This window comes from Babesia microti, chromosome I (assembly GCF_000691945.2).
Source record: "Babesia microti strain RI chromosome I, complete genome".
NCBI classification, from domain to species: Eukaryota; Apicomplexa; class Aconoidasida; order Piroplasmida; family Babesiidae; genus Babesia; species Babesia microti.
This window is the reverse complement of record NC_027205.1, coordinates 808237-829033: the sequence shown is the minus strand read 5'-3', so window position 1 is coordinate 829033 and position 20797 is coordinate 808237. Positions and strand designations below refer to the sequence as shown.

The 20797-nt window shown below is 32.7% G+C and overlaps 13 protein-coding genes across 13 annotated transcripts; 7 read left to right on the top strand and 6 right to left on the bottom strand.

Annotated features, from left to right (window-relative positions):
- Positions 1–241: 241 nt before the first annotated feature.
- BMR1_01G02266 (60S ribosomal protein L24) lies at positions 242–1054 on the top strand (the record flags this gene model as incomplete). Its single annotated transcript, XM_021482877.1, has 2 exons — positions 242–571; positions 593–1054. 2 exons carry the CDS (start codon positions 242–244, stop codon positions 1052–1054), a joined length of 792 nt encoding a protein of 263 aa, XP_021337468.1.
- On the top strand, positions 1571–2798 carry BMR1_01G02265 (tyrosine recombinase (INT); the record flags this gene model as incomplete). The annotated part of the gene is made up of 6 exons (XM_012792067.1): positions 1571–1766; positions 1789–2002; positions 2023–2197; positions 2218–2429; positions 2451–2521; positions 2542–2798. The coding sequence occupies 6 exons, from the start codon at positions 1571–1573 to the stop codon at positions 2796–2798; spliced, it is 1125 nt and encodes a 374-aa protein (XP_012647521.1).
- On the bottom strand, positions 3461–3729 carry BMR1_01G02260 (small subunit ribosomal protein S27e; the record flags this gene model as incomplete). Its single annotated transcript, XM_012792066.1, has 2 exons — positions 3461–3542; positions 3563–3729. 2 exons carry the CDS (start codon positions 3727–3729, stop codon positions 3461–3463), a joined length of 249 nt encoding a protein of 82 aa, XP_012647520.1.
- A 142-nt stretch (positions 3730–3871) lies between these two features.
- BMR1_01G02246 (hypothetical protein) lies at positions 3872–8847 on the bottom strand (the record flags this gene model as incomplete). The annotated part of the gene is made up of 3 exons (XM_021482876.1): positions 3872–5747; positions 5769–5824; positions 5845–8847. 3 exons carry the CDS (start codon positions 8845–8847, stop codon positions 3872–3874), a joined length of 4935 nt encoding a protein of 1644 aa, XP_021337467.1.
- On the top strand, positions 9036–10181 carry BMR1_01G02245 (hypothetical protein; the record flags this gene model as incomplete). The annotated part of the gene is made up of 1 exon (XM_012792063.1): positions 9036–10181. The coding sequence occupies one exon, from the start codon at positions 9036–9038 to the stop codon at positions 10179–10181; it is 1146 nt and encodes a 381-aa protein (XP_012647517.1).
- On the bottom strand, positions 10336–11111 carry BMR1_01G02240 (rlmE, rrmJ, ftsJ, ribosomal RNA large subunit methyltransferase E; the record flags this gene model as incomplete). The annotated part of the gene is made up of 5 exons (XM_012792062.1): positions 10336–10450; positions 10472–10683; positions 10705–10797; positions 10818–11009; positions 11031–11111. The coding sequence occupies 5 exons, from the start codon at positions 11109–11111 to the stop codon at positions 10336–10338; spliced, it is 693 nt and encodes a 230-aa protein (XP_012647516.1).
- Positions 11112–11191: 80 nt separating this feature from the next.
- Positions 11192–11807, top strand: BMR1_01G02235 (GAR1, NOLA1, H/ACA ribonucleoprotein complex subunit 1; the record flags this gene model as incomplete). Its single annotated transcript, XM_021482875.1, has 6 exons — positions 11192–11222; positions 11243–11269; positions 11292–11503; positions 11580–11649; positions 11670–11730; positions 11753–11807. The coding sequence occupies 6 exons, from the start codon at positions 11192–11194 to the stop codon at positions 11805–11807; spliced, it is 456 nt and encodes a 151-aa protein (XP_021337466.1).
- On the bottom strand, positions 11815–12208 carry BMR1_01G02230 (hypothetical protein; the record flags this gene model as incomplete). The annotated part of the gene is given in 2 exon segments (XM_021482874.1): positions 11815–12111; positions 12131–12208. The coding sequence occupies 2 exon segments, from the start codon at positions 12206–12208 to the stop codon at positions 11815–11817; spliced, it is 375 nt and encodes a 124-aa protein (XP_021337465.1).
- On the top strand, positions 12679–14553 carry BMR1_01G02225 (U4/U6 small nuclear ribonucleoprotein PRP3; the record flags this gene model as incomplete). Its single annotated transcript, XM_012792059.1, has 8 exons — positions 12679–12990; positions 13011–13168; positions 13190–13397; positions 13418–13540; positions 13564–13661; positions 13683–13821; positions 13927–14212; positions 14291–14553. The coding sequence occupies 8 exons, from the start codon at positions 12679–12681 to the stop codon at positions 14551–14553; spliced, it is 1587 nt and encodes a 528-aa protein (XP_012647513.1).
- On the bottom strand, positions 14764–15077 carry BMR1_01G02220 (ubiquinol-cytochrome c reductase subunit 6; the record flags this gene model as incomplete). The annotated part of the gene is made up of 3 exons (XM_021482872.1): positions 14764–14796; positions 14820–14909; positions 14931–15077. The coding sequence occupies 3 exons, from the start codon at positions 15075–15077 to the stop codon at positions 14764–14766; spliced, it is 270 nt and encodes an 89-aa protein (XP_021337464.1).
- Positions 15078–15103: 26 nt separating this feature from the next.
- BMR1_01G02215 (Vacuolar protein sorting-associated protein 18 homolog) lies at positions 15104–18270 on the top strand (the record flags this gene model as incomplete). The annotated part of the gene is made up of 11 exons (XM_021482871.1): positions 15104–15290; positions 15385–15570; positions 15592–15731; positions 15753–15967; positions 16048–16364; positions 16389–16478; positions 16533–17120; positions 17141–17347; positions 17426–17502; positions 17523–17738; positions 17761–18270. The coding sequence occupies 11 exons, from the start codon at positions 15104–15106 to the stop codon at positions 18268–18270; spliced, it is 2733 nt and encodes a 910-aa protein (XP_021337463.1).
- Positions 18343–19350, bottom strand: BMR1_01G02210 (conserved Plasmodium protein, unknown function; the record flags this gene model as incomplete). The annotated part of the gene is made up of 6 exons (XM_021482870.1): positions 18343–18543; positions 18565–18650; positions 18671–18825; positions 18848–18909; positions 18932–19173; positions 19221–19350. 6 exons carry the CDS (start codon positions 19348–19350, stop codon positions 18343–18345), a joined length of 876 nt encoding a protein of 291 aa, XP_021337462.1.
- Positions 19351–19427: 77 nt separating this feature from the next.
- On the top strand, positions 19428–20576 carry BMR1_01G02205 (snRNA-activating protein of 50kDa MW C terminal; the record flags this gene model as incomplete). The annotated part of the gene is made up of 1 exon (XM_012792055.1): positions 19428–20576. One exon carries the CDS (start codon positions 19428–19430, stop codon positions 20574–20576), a length of 1149 nt encoding a protein of 382 aa, XP_012647509.1.
- Between the last annotated feature and the right edge of the window lie 221 nt (positions 20577–20797).

The window sequence follows — 20797 nt, the reverse complement described above, 5'->3', positions numbered from 1 at the left end:
ATTTTAGGAATCTTAGTGAACCAAATATATAATTGATGTCACTCATACAATCGTGTATAAAATATTTAAAGTCCAAGAAAAAAATAATAAGTATACAGGAATGAATTTGTTGAAATAAGCGTTAAATATAATATTTATTGAATATTTAAATTAATGATGATAGAAGTTTAATATAATGTTGTATGCTTGGTATAGGGGTACGCTGGTGATGTGTAGTGTTGTGTGGGGATGAGCATTTGTTATGAGTACTTTAACTACAACTGTTAAGGTGGATATTTGTTCCTTCTCGGAGTACCGTATGTACCCTGGGCGTGGGACAAAATTTGCTTCGCGTGATGGCAAAGTTTACTTCTTCCTGAACTCTAAAACATCCGCATTGGGTCACAAGAAGATCAAACCCATCAAACTAAGGTGGACCCAAAGTTGGCGCAGGGCTAATAAAAAAATGCAGTCAAGCACTATACAACGTAGACGCACTAAAAAGACTGCAAGATTTCAAAAGGCAATTGTTGGCCTTACACTTGAAGAGTTAAAGTCTAGGCGATTAGCTCACAACAATACGTCTGATAAGGTAAAAATCATTTTTATCTAGGCAATAAAGGATGCAAAAATGAAAGCCAGAAAAGGCAAACAGCCCGTGGCCCCAGTGTCTACAATACAAGCTATACAGGGTAAATATGATAAAAAACCCGCACACCAACAGGATAAAACGCTAACTAAGACAGTGTCAGATAATCAAGCGAAAAAACAAGAACAAACTGTTAAAGCGGCTGAACGTCCAAAAAAAATTGCTGAACAGTCACAAAAAGTGCCAGAGCAACTTAAAAATGATTCAGAGCAGAAAAGGCATGAACAGCCAACGGAGGAGCTGCCAAAAACAAAGGCTGCTAAACCTTCAAAGCAAGAGCAAAATGCGCCTGCTCCTCATAAGACTGAGGAAGTGAAACCTAAGAAAGAAAAGGTCACGGAGGAACCGCCAAAAAAAGAAAAAGTCACTGAGGAACCACCAAAGAAAACTAGCTTTATGGGCAAACTTTTTGGCAGAATGAGATAATCACAGCATAATTAATTGATTTGTTGTAAAAAAACTACCTCATTATTTCCTTTTACATTTTATATCGCTGGATATAAAGTAAGGTGAATTATCAGTTTTCAATAGTTAAATAGTCACTATATTAATACTAATTATTAATTAATATATTGGTAGGGGTTATCTAGTAAATATTGATGGTGTGTGTTGTTCCATTAATTGGAATCTAAAGACTTCGATAAATAATTTGATGAGGTGGCAGAAGTATTAAATTTTGCTTGAATATATAATAAATTCCAATAAATAATAATAAGATACAAATAATCAGCGTAGATAGTGAGTTTTAATTTTAAATATAATAATACAAAATATCAATAGGAAATACTTCTAACACTACAATGTAAATATATGATGATTAAAGTACACCTTATGGACATATAGCATGGTGCTACCATATATTCAATATCAATGGAACATCTTATCATTTCTATAAAAAACACATTGATAAATTTATATTAATCACGCTAATAATCAATTACAATGTTAATTGCTATATCGCAACTCCTAATTGACGCTTTTATTATACACATATGCTCAATAACTACTAAATGGTCAGCAAATGCTGTTTTTATTGCTTATTCAACGTTTATATCTCCTAATAACTTAAATTATTTCAACAGAAATAGTTTAAAATTGTTTGATAAGTGTATTAATTGTAAAATAGATCTTCTTACCGGTAAAGCTTTAATCATATTTAGATGCTAAATTTTGTATTGAATGTGGAACACCTTGCAATCAAAAAGGAATTACATTGAGCAATTTTGTAAACGAAATTTATTTGCCCCGTCGCCAAAGCGATGTGTCACGTAACACTTTTCGCGTGGAATCGGGTTTTTGGAAGCTAATAAACAAAGCTTTGGGTCATATACCTATGGCACAAATTGATGTAAAGACCTGGGAAGATTACCTATCGTATGCAGCAATCCATATAGGCAAATGAGGAAACGGAAATGTACGGCTCGGACACAGCAGTTACACCAAATGACTTTTATAAATGCTTTTAAATATGCTCACTACTGTGGATACCTTGATTCAATACTAAATCTCCGTAAAATTAGGGGAGCCACTACCAGATCCAGGCAAATCATCCCATTCACTGTAAATGAAGTATAACTATGTTCATATAGGCTAAGAGGCTTTTACTGAATACCGACAAGAAACACAGAGCCATGTTTGCGTTGGGAATTGGTATGGGATTAAGGCCCAGTGAAGTATTGTCTATAAAATGGCCAGATATTGATTTTGAACGCAAAATGTTATATGTTAGAGGGAGTAAAACCAAAGCATCAGCTGTGTCAATTCCTTTTACAGATTTGGCATTTCGTGAGACGCTTAAATGGTAACACATTGTATCATGTAGGTGGAGATATAATAGACAACCAAAAACAGGTTTATTATTTAAGGCACCAAGGAATCCTAAGAAGCAAATGGGTAATACAAGTTTCATCTAGTTTCCTTCAAAACCGCCCTCATGGGTGCAGCAAAAAGGGCTCATGTAGATATAACATCGGATGGTGTAGAGAGACGTATTTTTCCATATTTACTTCGCCATTCATTTGCCACCCTCGCTGCTACTTCAAATCCCCCAGTACCTATACCAGTTACCCAAGCCATAATGAGACATACCAGCAGTAAGATGGTTCTCGAGATTTATGCCAAAGCTGGTGCCTTAGCTATACAGGAAGGGTTACAAAATTTTGCCCTGTAGCAATAACATTTATGTTATATATTGTAATTCTGACTAAAAAAATCGTATACAACATTATTAGGGAGTTTTAGTCTCGAAAGACCAAATTTTATTATTTTTAATAATCAATTATATAAAAATTATTAATATTAATTATTTAATAATATTGATTATTAAATATTAACTACAAATAATGATATGTTACAATTTAGTAAACGAGTCAATTGATGGAAAGAATATTATCCAAAAAGGTTCCCGCTTGTTTTGCTATTGTGTAAGATAAATCTGCTACTTTATCTGTGATAAAATCACCAGCAGACGCATTTAACATCTTGTTCTCTTCCTCCAGAGCCTTAATCTTATTCTCAGCTGCTAAATAATCAGTCTAAATACATTTAATCAACGATTTATACTTTTCTATCTCCTCAAACAATTCATTACGCGAAGGTGTGGCCATTGCATAAATATCTGTATGCTATATCATATAATAATTATAAGTGATAAATGAAATTATATGGGGAGTGATCCCTTGCACATGGTTAAAGTAGTCTATTAGCAGAGTAAAAATATGGATTTTCCAATACTTGTAAGAAAAAAAATTATTAAAATAAAAAAATCGTTCAGTCTTTCTTATACATCTAATACTAGCAGTGTTTTGACAAGTATGTTGATGTATTAAGTATCTACTCCACTTTCCTACGGAAGGAACAGCCCTTGGTCAACCTGCATCTTCCACCAGTAGGCTGGGAGAGTACTACATGGCAACTAAATAATAGGGCACATACCTTCCACACAGAACGACAGTCTGTGCATGGCTGAATACCGTTGTGATCGTTAAACATCCAGGGCATCTTACATCCATAAAAAACGAATTTGGATTTTGAACCAGCCGTTTAAGCTTGTGAAGCTTAGCCTCCTCTTTGGGATCGGGGTTTAGCAGGTCAACTTCCATGTCATAAACGATATAAAATATTTAAAACTCAAGTGCAATTATAGTGTTTTATGTAAATTATATTGATAATGTAGCTATCAATCAAACAATATATGAGATATTTAAAAATATTCCCAAAGTACACTAGGTAAATAGCAACTAATTATACAGTGTGGGGAGGAGTTGTGGCGGATGAGAGGGCCGATGTGGCCTGCCTAAAGGAATTTAATCGTTGCTGCTTTGCCCATCTGTCACTGGCAAACACTGTCACACCATCTCTAATTTCAATTCTAACAAATTTGTATAACACTGAATTGGATTCCTGTGTTGTATCTATTGGTGGCTGGCAGTAGAGTATTTTTTGGCAACCATTAATAAATGCATTACACAATCGTTCATAGGCTTTTGATTTATTTATTATGTCAATTTTTGTAATTACTGCGAGTAATAACTTCAAATTTTTGATTAACTTAATGTCAATAGTGGCTGTGTCAACAGTATATCTTGAAAACATGCTTTTATCTTCATTTTCAGTGTTTATCAATTCTATCAGATTCTCGCAATCTGATTTAGATAAAAAATGGTTATATGTAAGTGGTAGTGACAATGTATCCGGGCATTTATTAATTAATAATTCCAAGCTATCTGTCATCTGATCGTTGATTGGTACTAGTTTATCTATATCATAATGTGAGTTATAGTGCTTCTTTGCAATTTTACTTAAAATCGTTGTAATAGATTCTATAGTCAGATTTATATTACACAAATTGCTAATACAATGGTAGCCTGTTACAATCCATCTACCCTTGCCTAAACTGGCCAAGCTGCCCTTTATTGTGGTATTGAATATATGTGATTCATCTGGCATCTTATTGATATAATCACAAATTAAAGTGGAAAATTCATTTACATGCTTGATAAATTTAGTTTCGACTGATTCCAAAGCCGAATTAATGTAATTTACAAGTAGCGAAGATAGCACTTTCAGTGAATTAATCAAATGTTGTGTATCACTGTTGGTGGAATTTTTGATTAATCCATAACCAAATACGTCAAAATCAATGACAATATTGTAATTTGCTGAAATCGATTGTAACAGATTGCTAACTTGTAATGAGCTGACAATATTGTTATTGTATTTGATAGCATGTATTGCGACGTAATTTGCCATGTTGCAATATTTTGCATTGTTATCAATTATAACTCTAACAATATCTTCAACATTACTAATGGCTAAAAATGGATGCTTAAACATCAACTTCAAACATTTAGAATAGCAATATTGGAGTATGTGATATATATCTCCAGTTTTACATTCTAACAAAGTTAATAAATCATTAAAATAATTTTCATCTCGTTTACCCCTTGTTACAGCATTATTTGTCATAAATGTAACATTTGCTGCAATTTCTAATCCCTTAATGTATAATGACATTGCAATTTTTATCATTGATTCAAGATGCAAGTAATCGTATACTCGACAAAAAAGTTTACCCACAAGTAACAATGTTGAAATTGCAGTTAAAGTATCGTAATTTTCAAGGATTTTATCAATATTCCATTTTATTCTGCCAATTGAACTGAGTATTGATGTTACAAAGTTAGGGTTAGAAATGGAATGTCCTTTCACTGGCACATTGCCATTGGCAGAAACTAAAGTCAAAATATTGAGTGCGTACAATAGGCAAATGTTAATTTGGTCGCCTAAAAATATTTTATGTATTATTCCCAGTGCAATGTACAATATATAGCATTTTTCAAGTCTGTGAATTGTGAATTCCCTTCCCAGAATCATATCTTGATCATTAGACAGTTCTCTATAACCAATAATGCGATTGTTTGATGAATATTTACAGATCTCTTGTTGGAGCAATTTAAATAAATTGCTAAATGTCTCATTATCATCAGTATGTAAAGTGCCAATATTGAATTTCTGGTCAATATCCACCTCACCATCACACGTATTCTCATTGAAGCTATGCACAGAGAGTGAACATTTCTTAATCCTCAATATGATATTGGCAAAAATGGCATCATGACTAAATAAAATAATTTCTAACCTCATAGGCAATGCAGTAAGAGCTTTGTAACTCAACGCCAACAACTCAGTAATATTCTAAATTATTATGAGAATACCATAGAATTTACATTGAAAAGTAACTTTTCAAATGGATAAATAGGGTCATCAAGCTTAGTACCCAAGAGCAAATTCAAATAAGGTATCCGTAACGATTTATAAAACATAACATTGTCAGGTCCATGCGTAATAACAGAAGAGTCTATTGTTTCACAAAGTGAAACAATTAAATCGCGATTCTCAAGAGTTGAGTCGTCATGTGATGCAATATAATCACAAGAATTCAATGATAACAGATCAGTTCCAATCATTTCCATTCCATTTAAATACCTGTGGATGTGAACAGCCATTACACAGGAACGAATATCCATTTTGAAGAAAGAAATGTTGGCAGATTTGTCATATCTCTTGATCTTTTCCCTTACCTTGTCAAAAGGGGAAGGAATGCCAATATAAATGTTTACTGCATACGTTTGGGCAAATGAAATCGATATCCAATTGTCCAATTCTATTTCCTTAGCCTCATCAAGTCTTTTGCAAATGTTAGTACTACTTGTGTAAGGGCTCGTTTCAGACAATTGTAATTCAGCACAATAGCTGGTAATCAAACGAGTATTAAATAAAGAAGTACATACACTGATAATGTACGTTGGTAAGTGGATAACCCTGTGTGATGTGGGATAACTAAATAGATTTGGAGTTGTGTCATAAAACCCCCATTTGAACGACAAAGATTGTAAGTTATCCGAAAAATACTTCATTTCAACACTATCATCAAGCAATTCCCGGTATACATGATCTACTTGTAATAGTACTCCTAAAATATTAATAAGATTATCGACAAGGAATCCTGATTTTATAAGAGCTGAGATTATCAACATTGATAGTAGAGTCGTGACCATGTGTGACTGTTCAAAATCGAGTTTAGGCGATATATGATGACGCTTGATGTACAGCAGATTGAACAATTCATAGTGTATTAATAATGCCGATAGTAATATCATTTTTTGTAATTGATCAATAACATTCGTTACAGCATGGTTAAAATTGAATTGCTCAACCAAAATAAACAATTTGAATATTAAATTAGATATAACAATTACAGAAATTCCACCCATTCTCACATCAACAGAATAATGTTCCTTATTATTCATCCAATTAAGATTGTTAAATGAATCATGCGTCCTAAGTTGGTTTTCAACCAATAATATAGCTAAATTATTAAATATATCCAGACATGATACCAGCAAATCAGATCCATATTTTGGTATAAACTTGTTAACAATTAAGTAATGTACTGATTTATCTAATATGGAATTAGCGACAGATAGTAACTGATGAATGTCATCATTTATAAATTTTTCCATTGAACATAATTTAAATTGATGTGATAAACAGCGCAGTAATTTGATGTAATATTTGCATTTAATTCCATTATAGCTACGTCTAGAACCATATAATTTGGATATTTTGTCCATAAACGAAGGAGATATTTTATCCAAACAGAGAACGGGAATGTGTGTACGCATGAAATAGTCGAGTAATCTAGAGTTATCGATGAAGTAGTAATCATTATTTATCGTTAGTGGAGTTTTAAAGTAATAAAATCCATTATAAATTAATCGCTTTTGCAATAATTCACTCCATTTGTGTACAATAATGACAAATGAATTCAATTCAGTAGCAATGAGTGAGCGCATAGGCAAAGTATTTTTGACAATAAAACTGCAAACTAATAAAATCTCAGACATGGGAAGGGGATAACCAATTTTTTGAAGTGATAATGCCTTGATAATTATCATCATAAACTTAAAAATGTCAATTTTGTGAAACTTATTCCACAGCAATTCAACGAAAGATGGGACATGTGAATTTTCCATGTAAATACAGTTCAGTAAAGGGTGTGAGAATAATGAAACAGTAGTATTAATCCATTGGTTCAACAATTTATAAAGTGAAATTAATGCGATAATTAACTCAACCTCATTGTTGGTACATAATAAGCCATTATAATTATAACGGAACAATAAATTGATGAACAACTTGAATGCAATGAAACCTGCTAAATCAGACTTTTTAAATATTTTAAAAACAATGCTATTCAATGTAACCACATTATAATCGTTTTGTAAAGCCGCCTCATCTTCTTTATGATATAAGGAATCAAATGTATCCTTAGGATTATCACCATGTGAAACAAGTTTACTCAGAGAATTAAACAATTTTAAAGGCATGGAAGTATGCCAATGCGTAGATTCAATGGTCTTCTGCCTTCTAAATGATTCCCTTGATCCCCTATTTGATTTAGATTCTTCAAGGGGTCTACTATTAAGATCAACTGAAAATTTTGTTTTGAGCTTAAATTCAACATTGACATCCAAACCTTGTTTAACAATAAAGTCAGTGAATTCCTTAATAACATTAATAGGATTCTCAGTGCTAAAACTCAATTTATGAGTCTTAGTCCCATAATGATCAGAAATTATTGAATTCAGATCGTTGACATATTGGAAATCAAAATTAACCGCCTGGTATGATTCTATGTCAACAAGTCGATGCAAATGCGTGTAATTGTGCAGTATGTCTTTGTAAAACGGAAGGTTGATTGTGTTGTCCCAACAATTAACAAAATCAGTCAATTTGCTAGTGATCTTATTTGCAGGAATTGGTTCGTAAACTGATAAAATGTATAGCAATCCTAAATCCACTTCATCCAGACAATAATTAATGAATTGTGGTAGGTATTTATCATTGTAGAATAATAATCTGTAATAGGTATTTTTGCACAAGTAACAATTGTAACTGCTGGAAATTTTAGCTCGCAGCAACAATGATTGTTCACTTTCACTGCAATTATTAACATAATTTATTGATTCTTTATATTTTCCCTGAAGAAATAATATCCTAGAGATGATAATATTCAATTTGTCATAGATATCACACTCAACAATGTGAGAATCTAATTTTTCTAGGAGTTTAAGAGCTAGATTTAGTGAAAGGTGATAATCTAACTCATTGTAAAACATTAACACGCATTTAAACTCATTATTTAAAGAATTCATCAACTTGAAATGATAATATCCAATAATTTTTATATATTAAGTAGATATAGAAGACACAGGGATAATTTTAAAATACATCGCAATTATATTGCATTATATCGTATTTATATGTGTAAAAAAAATGTAATTAATATGCAAGATGAAACAAACTATTAGTTCTTAATTGTGGCGTCATATTATATGGGGGTATGCATCACACAATTTCGAAATCAGTTATGGAGTTCGTTAACCAAAACAATCAGATAAACGTTGATGAAGAGTATACTCTTCTAAGTACTGGTTGCAGATTTACCGATGAAACTGCTCACACACATCCCAATTTTGCGGGATTGTCACTAAGCATACCACATTGGGAAAAGATTCGGCTATTAAGCAGAATTAATAACCTGATTTCTAAGTGGATCCCTCATTTTTCCAATTTGGGTGATATTAAATTTGTACAAACACCAAGGGAAGATGACGGAATCATTCGTTTGAACAAATCTGAGCATTGCATACTTTTCAAATTTTTTTTCGACGCAATAGCACACAGTAGTTCATACCAAGATAGTGTTAAAAGTTTGTATTATTTGTATGAGGTCACTGAAAAGCCAAATGAAGGGGGGATATTTGCGATGTGCAAAAACCCTCCAAATGATATCATTACTAATGGGAAAGCTAGTTTCAAATGTGGCTATTTACTTTATGTCCCAGGGATTGTGATGGGTTTAACTGTTGATATAATTAATGAATTTGTATCATTCCCCAATGCTGAATTTGTTACTGATGCCAATGGATCATTCGAACTTGATAATAATGATATGGTAGATTTTCTAGAAAATATTAGAAATGGACTGATTATCGAAGAAAATACATGCCCACACATAACATTAGGTACTAGCAAAGACTTCAAACCTGTTATTACCGGACAAATTCTTAATTCCATTTACCAATTTTTGAATGTAATCAAAGATAAGACAGGGGAAGAATATAAGGTATACTCTGCTGATGAAAATGACAACGTATCCCCTGTTTTACCTAGCTATCTATATGATGTTTTGAGGATACAAAAGTCTGAGCCGGCAGTTGACCCTGAAAATTTGTCGAAACTTGTTTTTGCTACTGCGAATAAAATTTACGGAAAAAATCTACAGAATTTGAATTTCACTTACAACAACCCTAATGATAAGTCAAAGGAGCAGATAGACTTTTCCAATACTAAAGTCATTATTTCCAAAGACATTTCCCTTATCTATTTCAAAGACTTTCCCGTGACTGATGAATTTACTATAGATGTTTATTTAATGCCAGTAGGTGGAGATATAAGGTCTGGGCATATTAAAATCTTCCAATAAACATTTTTGTATAATTAATTTATATAAGACAACATATTGTATCATGAATTCTATGACATATTCTTGCAATAAATTATAGAGTGGATTTTTTTGTTTGCAATTTTTTTATTAGAAAAAATGTTTTTTATCGTACAGTTACGAGGGACTCAAAATTTCATGATAGACCGCACTTGTTATATAGATGCGTGTCGATTTCCTGAGAAATATTTCTGGCGCCCTTGAATCCTTTGCAAACAAAATACATTTCTGGGCTGCTACTCCGCGAAGCGCTGTATAACTATTTTAAATACCTAGGCTTACAGCTATACACTTGTTTAAATAGTGTGCGCATATATATCTTATAATTTTCTAGTTGCGATCCCATAAAAATTTTGACGACAAACCAACCATCAATTGCGATAATCTGCTCCATAACTTTTGCAGCTCTCATTGCCAACTCTACACTGTTTAAATGATCATCGATCTTTACGCCAATTGTAGCGTCGCTCAAATCTGACAAAACCTAGGTAACTTCGTAAGTTACCAAGCCAGCTTTGCGATTCCCTAGCAAATCTTTAAGTTTTAGCACAGTGTTATCATCCATTATATCTCCCTGGACAAATTTATAATGTTGTAACTGGATGTAGATTGTTATACCGGTTCAATAGTAAGTTTGTCTAGTCCGATGACTAGGGAATCGGAAACAGATGCATATGATTTATCAATTAAAACTTGTGACCATCCTCCAGGAAAACATCCAAACTCAACAATTGTTTGATGTTTCCTGATGAATAAATATTTGTCATCCAATTCAATTAATTTGTAAGCGGCACGGCTTCTGTAATTATCCTAAATCAGATTTGATTGTACCAACTGTGCTTGTTTTACATATCTATCATTGATATGTTTTAGAATCCATCCAGTTGCATTACTAGTTTTAACTAATCTCATCACACATAAACATATTCGTAAAACATGTTTATGTGGCGCTGTATCCTATATTATAAATACATGGAATAATATTCTGTAAAATGTCAGTTTTCAAGGGAGCTTTATCTAAGGGTAAGAATTCATTAATTTAGCATCTGTTAACAGTTTTAATATTATAGGTAAATTACAATTAACTTTTAGAAGTTGGGACTGTAATGCATGCTTGCGAATCAGAATTGGTTGTTAAGTCGATCATTAAGACACATGTTCCATATTTCAATGGAAAAGTTTTCTTGGCAAACAAGCAAGAGATTGGAAGTGTTGAAGAGATTTTGGGTCCTGTAAACAATTACTTCTTCTCTGTCAAACTTAATGAGGGGTTTAACGCCAGGACGTTTACGCCAAATACTATGGTATGCAAATATACAATATTTATGATAATTATTTTCATCAAGTATCCAAACTATTTGTTATAAATAATTAACACAGTTACATATCGACACTCGCCAACAACTACCTATAACCAACTTTTTTCCAAAAGCTATTATGGAAAAAAAAGGTAATTCAATAGTTATTTAGTATCCAATAGGGGTGGATTTGATCCTAAGAAGAAGGGAATTAAGAAACCACAACCATATGTGTATGAAATATTATTTACATAGGAATAAATTCAAGAGGGGGCTAAGTAAATCTAGGGGTGGTTTCCGTAAGCATTGACGCGTAACTATTCCAACAATCTCCTTTCACATTTCAATTTTAGTATACTACAACCTGTATTAAATGGTAATGATTCGTATACTACTTCAAAAATCTCATCATTCGCTTTATATTTATTACTAGTAAAGTGTTCTAGCCGTGTAGGTGGATCAAATGTTGGAGGTATGTAGGTTGGTATTGAGTCATTGCTATGTATTGCTTTTATTGAGCAATAATTGGCACTCTTATACTCATTTATTTTGCCATGTTTTAAGCACCATTCTCGACGAGCCTTTTGCAAAAATACTATCAATGATTTTATTAACTAAATTAGTAATGTATACGTCAGTGAAGCCATTTTTAATCTCTTCCTTGTGATTATGTACCCCTTCATCTACAGTATTAGAGTTAATTATATTCATAGTATAAACCTCTATTACTTCATTATCATGGTATAAATAAAAGATGATTGATTTGACAAAATCCTAATGAATGTACTGGCTGACCTTATCAAGAGCATCAAAAAGCCCTTGTTCTATGTGTTCTAACAGTCTTCTAGACTCTAATGAATTTCCATTAAGTCTCTTAAGAGCCATTCCATTAAAATATATGTTGTCAAAGCATTTACTGGGGAAAAGGTACCGCAAGTAACTAATCGTAGATATAGATAAAAGGAGCAAATGTTGTGTGACGTATTGATTCATTGTCATAATAATTATGATAAAAACTTACAACTAAAATGCAGATGAGTAGATACAATGAGTAATGCCGTGCCACACATTAATATAGTATGTATCCGCACTTTTCTGGCATATAATAATTATGTTTTAATAATAGTTCATGGCTACTAATTATTTCAATTAATGGTTGAAATATGCACTAATACTTTATAATGGATAATAAACAGCAATCTAAAACGTCATTCATAGAATCAACTGTTGCGGCCGCCAAGGCTGCTCTTGAAAAAGCTAAAAGAGGACGTAAAGGGTATAATCCTGATGATGTCGATCTTAAAAAACATAATTATGATTCAAAATCCAACGCTCAAATAACAAATAGTAAACCTTTCACGAACATTTTAAGCTTGAAGGTTGATTCTTTGGGTAGGCCCATTGACGATGATGGTAAGGTCATTGAGCTTAAGCCTAAAATGCAGTGTACCCTTAAAATCAACCAAAATATGCAAGATGAACGGGTAAATAAGGTATATGGATGCTTATGTAGGTAGAAGAAAGGGTGATTAAGAAGCAACCTGAAAAGAAACCAGAACGAGTTCAGGGATGGCACGATCCTACAATTATAGAAAAGAAAAAAAATCGAAAAATGGCATTTTGTTTCGTTGAAAAGGATAAATATGTTAAATTAGAGCGGCAAATGCAAAGGTATGGACTCATGTAATCTAGGGAAATTGAAGATAAGACTTTGTGTTCCGATATGAAGAAGCTTGTTCACCAAAAGAAGAAGTATCTAGAGATACAGGAGAGAAGATTGAAGGAAATGCTTGAATCTAAGAATAAATCTAAGCCAGATGCTATTGAAGAAGAAAAGAAAATAGATATTGGTAATGATCCAAACATTATGCCAACTTGTGAAGAAGAGGTTAAATCATGGGTAATACAATTCTAATTTAGGAGGAAGACCCTGAAGTTGAATGGTGGGATTTGGCTATATTAAAAAAATACGAGTCAACCGAATCCAGAGACCCTAACTACCAACCATATCTACCATTGTTATCAAATTACTACATAAATGAGGTAATCTGAATTATGTTATATAGAAAAAAATCACCTACTATATCAGTCACCCTAGTCCTCTAAAATCTGAAGAATTCAAATCTCACAATATACCAAATATATATTTGACAGTCAAGGAAAGGTAGAGTCTCAATTTATAAAGGAAAAGGTTGCGCCGTCGCAACAGACAGGAGAAGGAAAAGGCTAAACAGGATAAAATTCGAATTGGCTTATTGCCTCCTCCCCCCCCTAAGGTTAAACTTTCAAATCTTATGAGAGTTTTGGGTTCTTCATCAGTAACGGTAAGATATATATATTCTAAATTTTCTTTAAACAAATAATTTTCAATAATATATCCTTCAAAATTGAAATCAACTTATCTCGTTTCATATTCGTGATTAATGTAGGATCCATCAAAAGTGGAGTTTGAAGTTAGAGCCAATATGGAGCAAAGGCTCAAATCCCATAGTATGAGGAATGAAGCTAGAAAGCTGAAACCTGAAGATAGGTCAAGAAAACATGCAAATAAGTGGAAAATAACAATTGGTGAAGTGGTACATGTAGCATTTTTTTCAATTTCAAGTCTTGAGAATTCCAAATTGTTGTTCAAGATTGATATTAATGCTCAGCAATTTCATCTAACTGGCGTTTGTATCATTTGCCCTTACATACCAGCGATGATAGTGGTAGAAGGTATATTTTTAATCATAAGCCATTAAAAATTAACATTAATACATTCAACAATTTTCTAATATATTGTATATAATGTAGGTGGCGCTATCGCAGTGAAGAGATATCGTAAATTGTTACTTAACCGAATGTCATGGGAAGGAGAATCATGCAAACTGTTATGGCAAGGCCAGGCAACCCATCGCAACTTTGGCAATTGGAAAGTTTCAATATTGCACAGTGAAGCTGAGGCCCGTGATATGCTGGGCGAGTGTGCCTATTACTATGATATGCTAAAGGATCATCATAAATCCGGCTCTTGCCACCATCCATCCAGTATCACTTCCATGCCCTCGGAAAATTAGCCACACATAAATTTATATATATTTATTGATTAAATAATCTTAGTTAAGAATTATACAAAATTATTAGTGTCTGTCTAGTTTAGTGTAGAACAATAAATTATATGTACTAGCACGCAATGAGTTTATTGTGCAAAAGAGATTTGATGTCCTAAAAATGAGTCAACCGATAGGTTTTAAGTCTATGCATCAATATTAAAGTGACAAAATATGCTATTTAAGAAATCTAAATAGATCTTTTGCAACCTAAATGAGAGTACATTGCTTACGCAATTATCTACGCAATATCTGATATCGTAATGTTGTCCAAGGCACTGCAAATGTTGTTCTGGGTGAGCGATAACACGTTCTGCACAACTCTGAATAAATGTTGAGTTTACATCATAAAGTTTGACATACTTAGAACATTTTTCTAAGCATTTTGGTTCTAATTTATTTTTTGGATCAATTTGTGCATCTTGATCATTGAGCGGTGGCTCATATTTGGGATGTTTTAGGAAAAATTGAGTCTTATATGGGTAAGACATTATGTCAATGGGGGGACGCGTTTAAGATGGATAAAGCACATGATGATACAGTCCCTAAATTTACACTAAAATTGTTTGTATTAAATGGTATAAAGGATAAGATTTTGAGTTGTGGGTGTATATCTAATCGCCTGTTGTGGCTAGGGTTTTCTGATGGCTCGTATTCGTGTTTACAAACCACTGATAGTGATTTGGTATTCACTCAATTGAAGGGTATGTCTTTTTATGTATAAATATGTGTTATTTATTAATTATGTGGTCATTAATTGGCTTAAATTTATACCAATTACATACAAAACTTACGCAGGAGGCAGTGTGCGATCACTACACACAGATGCCACTGGATTCCATTGCATAATTGGAATGTCCAGTGGCCAAATTTACTATTCTCACCTTGAATCGCAAAAGCCTTTTCTAATAATCAATCTAAGCAATGTATTTTTAAGGTCCTGTACATTCATTAATTCTCAGCAAGAATGTAAAGTATTGATTGGTACACTATATAATGACATAGGCACTCAACAAGGAAGTATCATTTTTGGCAACCTTTCTAAAGAGATTTTTGAGAATGGAACTTTGGAAAAGTTTAAAAATTGTGTTACTCTACCTGATTCTGAGCCTGTTCTTGGGGTTATGGCATTACCCATCATATACGTAATAATGGCATTTATGTAGAATGAAAGCAGGAAATTAACAATAATTGCCACGTGTAGTAGGAGGTTGTATGAGTTTTACGGGGGTAATTCTGTGTTGGATACATTCAATTTGTGTTGCAACAAATCTTCAAATTTGCATGAATATTTGCGTTATCAAGTGCCTTTATCTGCACATAGAGGTGAACTATTTCTTGTGGAATCCAACAATGTTAGATTTTTGTTTTGGATGAATGGGTATGAATTATGTATTATTTTTACTTTATCTTAATATTTTACCATAAAATCCCAACAAAAATTACCAAAAACTAACTCAGATCATGTATCGTAATTACCCGAGTGAGGCAACGATTGTCTCAGGGATCGAGAAAATCATTTCTTGAATGGCCTCCTACAATATTTTCTTATACTTCTTTGAATCCAACTAGTGAAATGTTGTTATCGCAATATATCTTCTTCCAAGTACCTTTAAATGTGCCTCGTTTATTTGTCGCAAGTCAACATAATATCTACCTTATACTGGAAGATACTCTTCTAGTAACATCAATACTTACAAATAAGATTATCTACTCATACCATTTGCCCAGTGAAGTTTATGGTGAAATTAAGAGTTTGTTTTGTGATTCCTTAGAAAGTAAATATACACAAACTAATTCAGAAACCCTTTGGATTGTGACTTCAAAATTGGTATATAGAATAATCGTTGAAGATGAAGCGAGGAATTTGTGGAAACTTTACCTAGAAAATGGTAAGTTTTGTTGTTTAATATAAATACAATTATATATAACTAGTGTTAATGTAGACGACTATTTAAATGCAATGCTCGCATGTGAAACAGATACCCATAAATCAATAGTAACCGATGCACATGCACAATACCTATTTGACAAGGGGGATTATGTAAACGCTGCAAATACATTTGCTTCATCTTTTTGCACATTTTCATTTCAGGAAATATCACTTAAGTTTATAGAAGTTGGTGAAAATGAAGCACTGCTTACATATTTCACAACACTACTGGCAAATTTAAGACAAGAGGCAGCTTGTGCCATATATGGTCCCAAGGCTCTACAGCAACTCAACTATGTACGTGGCTTAATTCGTCCAAAGGAATCCATTTTAATAATTTGCATTCTACAGCTATATATTGAAGTATTGGATAGTCTAGAGCATCAAGGAGCTTCTGAGAGTGAAATAACTCCAGTGCTAAATAAATTTTACTCTTTACTGAAGTGTTATCGTGCTATCGATGAAATTCAAACGCCAATTTACAAGTTTTTACACAATCTAGGCGCTGATGAATATCTTGTGAAATATGCATTAATGCGTAAAGATGCTCTAACTTTTGTATCTCAAAATATCAACTCTGGGAACTATATTGATGCTATTAGTAAACATAAATTAATTCAGAATTTCTAGTTTCAAACCCTAATGATGAATTGTTGAAGAGGTTTGCTCCAATTCTATTTCTTCATGAACCTGTAGAATTTGCTGAGAGATTCAATGAAATAGCCAACCCTGACTCTATATTTACTCCATTAATAATTGGTCTTTCCCTTAAAGGGAAACACTTAGACAATGCTATCAAATTGGCTCGCAAATTTACCATACAAAAAGGTATATATATTCTGTATTTAATTCACACCTATATTTACTTTGTACATACTAAATATATTGTAAATTTATGTAATGTAGATTGCGGATCATCTATAGTATGGAACCTATACATGTTACTCCAATGTTATTCTGACAATGAGATTGAGTTTGGAGGGGTATAATCTATTTAATTCAGTCTCCTGATGTGGACTTTACATTGGCATTACAATGCATGAGGAAACTCAAGAAGATGAAGGCTGTTACTGGTTTACTGGGTTTGATGGGCCAGCATAGGGAAGCCTTTGATGAAGCGATGGAACAGCAAGATTTGGAATTGGCTATGGATTGTGCTAGTAAACCAGCAGATTTGCAACTTAAAAGGCAATTGTGGTTAAAATTGTCAGAACATATGGTTTGTTATATTTATAATGTAGAGCGAAAGTTTAAAAGGTAATGACCTCAATCAGATACTCAAAAAATCGCAAGTGTTGTCTCTGGAAGATGTTTTGACAAGAGTGCCTTCTGACGTCACTCAAGTTTTACCAATATTCTCAAGTACAATAATTGAAATCAGTGATCAAATAGATCTACTCAAAGAAGAGGTTGAAAGGAATTGCGACAATATACAGAATTTGCAGCGTTATAGAACAAATACACAAGAATTTGTCGATATTGGACCTAATAACTTGTGTTTGTGTTGTGGAACATGTGCTATACTCGATAATTTCTTTATATTCAACTGCAAACACATATTTCACTTTACATGCGCTTGTAAATTAGCCATACAACTATTGGATCGTCTAGCCGCTTCTGAACTGGAAGGGTTAATGTCCAGACCAAAAACACCAGATGTTTTGTCAAGGATTACCAACATTGTAGCTTCAGAGTGTTTGTTTTGCGGATCATTTATGATAAAATCAATCAACGTACCTCTAAGTGGTTAAACTAGTGACTAGAAATTGATAATGTACATTAATTTTTGACGTTCTATTTAATAATATTGTCACTCTAAGTATTCAATTATTATCTTTAGTATCTGATAATAGTTGCGATAAATATGGAGGCATGTTATCCAAGGCATTAGTTGCAGATGACAAATTATAATTGGTACACGATGGTATGATGTATAAGGTAGGAGGGAGTAATTTGAAATACCTTGACATGTATAATGGTTTGCTAGCTTTTGTGATGCATATTTCGCAATTTTTTGCTTGAAGCTGAATCAATAATTTTAGTACCTGTCGTAATAAGACCAATTCATAATACCTATCACGTGTCTCATCCATTTGCCTTTGCAAATCCCAAGAAATATAAATCCATGGATCTAAATCGTATATGATTTACCTCCGAAATTTACGTCATAATAATCACATAGTTCTAACAATTTATTATCATCTTCAATAGACCAAGGTTTACCCTCATTGGCTAGGGGTTTTGACTGAAATTTTTTGATAAAGGATTGATATCCATAATCAGGCCATAGGCCGTGATTATATAACCTAAATAATTGGTGTTAGTTACGTTATATACTTGAGCAATTTGCGTTTTTGCGTGTTAGTTAAAGATTCAAGTACATATAATTCCTATGTGAAATATTTGTGATACTTCAGGGGTAGCAGTGATGAATTCATTCCAGGAATTAAATGACGCAGCAATCTCCTCTACATTTTCCCCTATGTCCATTTTAATCAAAAAGTCCGAGATTGTCCACCCTTCTGGAGGTGGCAAGGCATTGGCCCTGGCGATAAATAATTTTTCAGCCTCAATTTTAGCCTTCTTAGCCTTGCTTATGTAGTCTCTGAATCTTTTAAGATCAAAATATCGTTTAGGTTTGCTAGGTGGCGGCCCTATATTAGCGGTTTTAGATAATTTAGAAGTTATTTAGACAACATACCAAGGTCAGTAGTGTCTGGTTTGCTAGACATGTAATGACATGGTTTTATTTGTGATAATAGTGTGTTTTTACTATAATTTATTGCATTGTAATTGCATATATTGTATAAATTGCGATTTAAAAATGTCATCGTGGAGTATACAACCCCCTAAAATAAACTACATAAACAATTCATAACGATTTACACCCTCTTAATAACATCAACATATGAGTTTATTGCCATGTATATCAATTGCAGATATTATACATACTTATAAACAGCAATTACAACTTGAAAATAGTTATTTCACCAATGATTTTGGATATCAATGTCACAATGTAGACGATTCATTTAATAGTTACTCTGTAAGACCAAAACAATTTCTAACACACTGTACAGATTCTGAAAAAAGATTAATTGCATTATCTAAAAAAATTAAAAAAGATGACTATATCTCGGCATTGCAAAGTTCCGCCAGAATTGCTAAATATCTACAACTGCCAATTCGTACTCCTACTGTGCATGAATCTGTGCAACAAATGTTGACAATGAAAAAAAAATTGTTAAATTATGAAAAAATTTGCAAAATGTTTACAAATATTGTGAAATTGGAGACGTTTAAATTAATTGAAAAACAAGATAAAATTAGATTTGTATGTGATACATCTCCTAGGCCCAGGGGTACAGCTAAGCAAATCCACTGCAATGCTCAAAATTCATTTCAGAGTAAGGACTTTACTGCAGTTTCTGATGATTCAATTTTAAGGGTTTATTTTTTTGATCCTATCCGTGGTTCTAGAATTGCAGGATTTGATATTCTTGGCAGTCAAACTTTGGCAGATTTGAAAGATTCATTTGTTTGCCTGAGAAATCAAATATTTTGTGATACTAGTATGTCTGGTTCATGTTTCCTAATGAATGGGGTTTTATATCCAGACACTAGGGACCCAAATTCTCATGAATATGATCGGGAATTACTCGATTATCTAAGTAAGTACAACCCTCAATTATTAAAATCTAACTCTACAATTCCACAGCACAAGGCGGTGTTGAATAATATGGAAATACCAATATATAGCAACGGAGTATATCTACACAACGGAGACTGTGAACACCGATTTATGTTCACATCAATTAGGATGCTATCCAAAAATGATTGTACAATTAGAAACATCTACCCGTTATGCATTTATAAACCTATAACTAGGATTGATATGTGTGAAATATGTCGAAAAAACCCGCGTAAATCAATGGTTTTTAATTGCAAATTGCTTGTCAAAAATCCAATGTCTATTTGTAATGTATGTGTCAAGGATTTTATATATGATGATAATAAATTATTGGATCCCGGTACTAAGATATACAAAGTGGAATAATGTTTATACGCACATATTTCATGTAGCATAGCAATCATTAATTTATCGCATCTAAACTATTATTGGAAATAGCCATTGGTTAAGTTAATAAATACTCACTATAAATATTTAACAAAAATATATCATTTTTATTTGACTAATATTAGTAAAAATGACAAATAAAATATTTATAAAGAAACGTAATTATGTTGTCTACTGTGGAAACTTCACAAACTATAAAT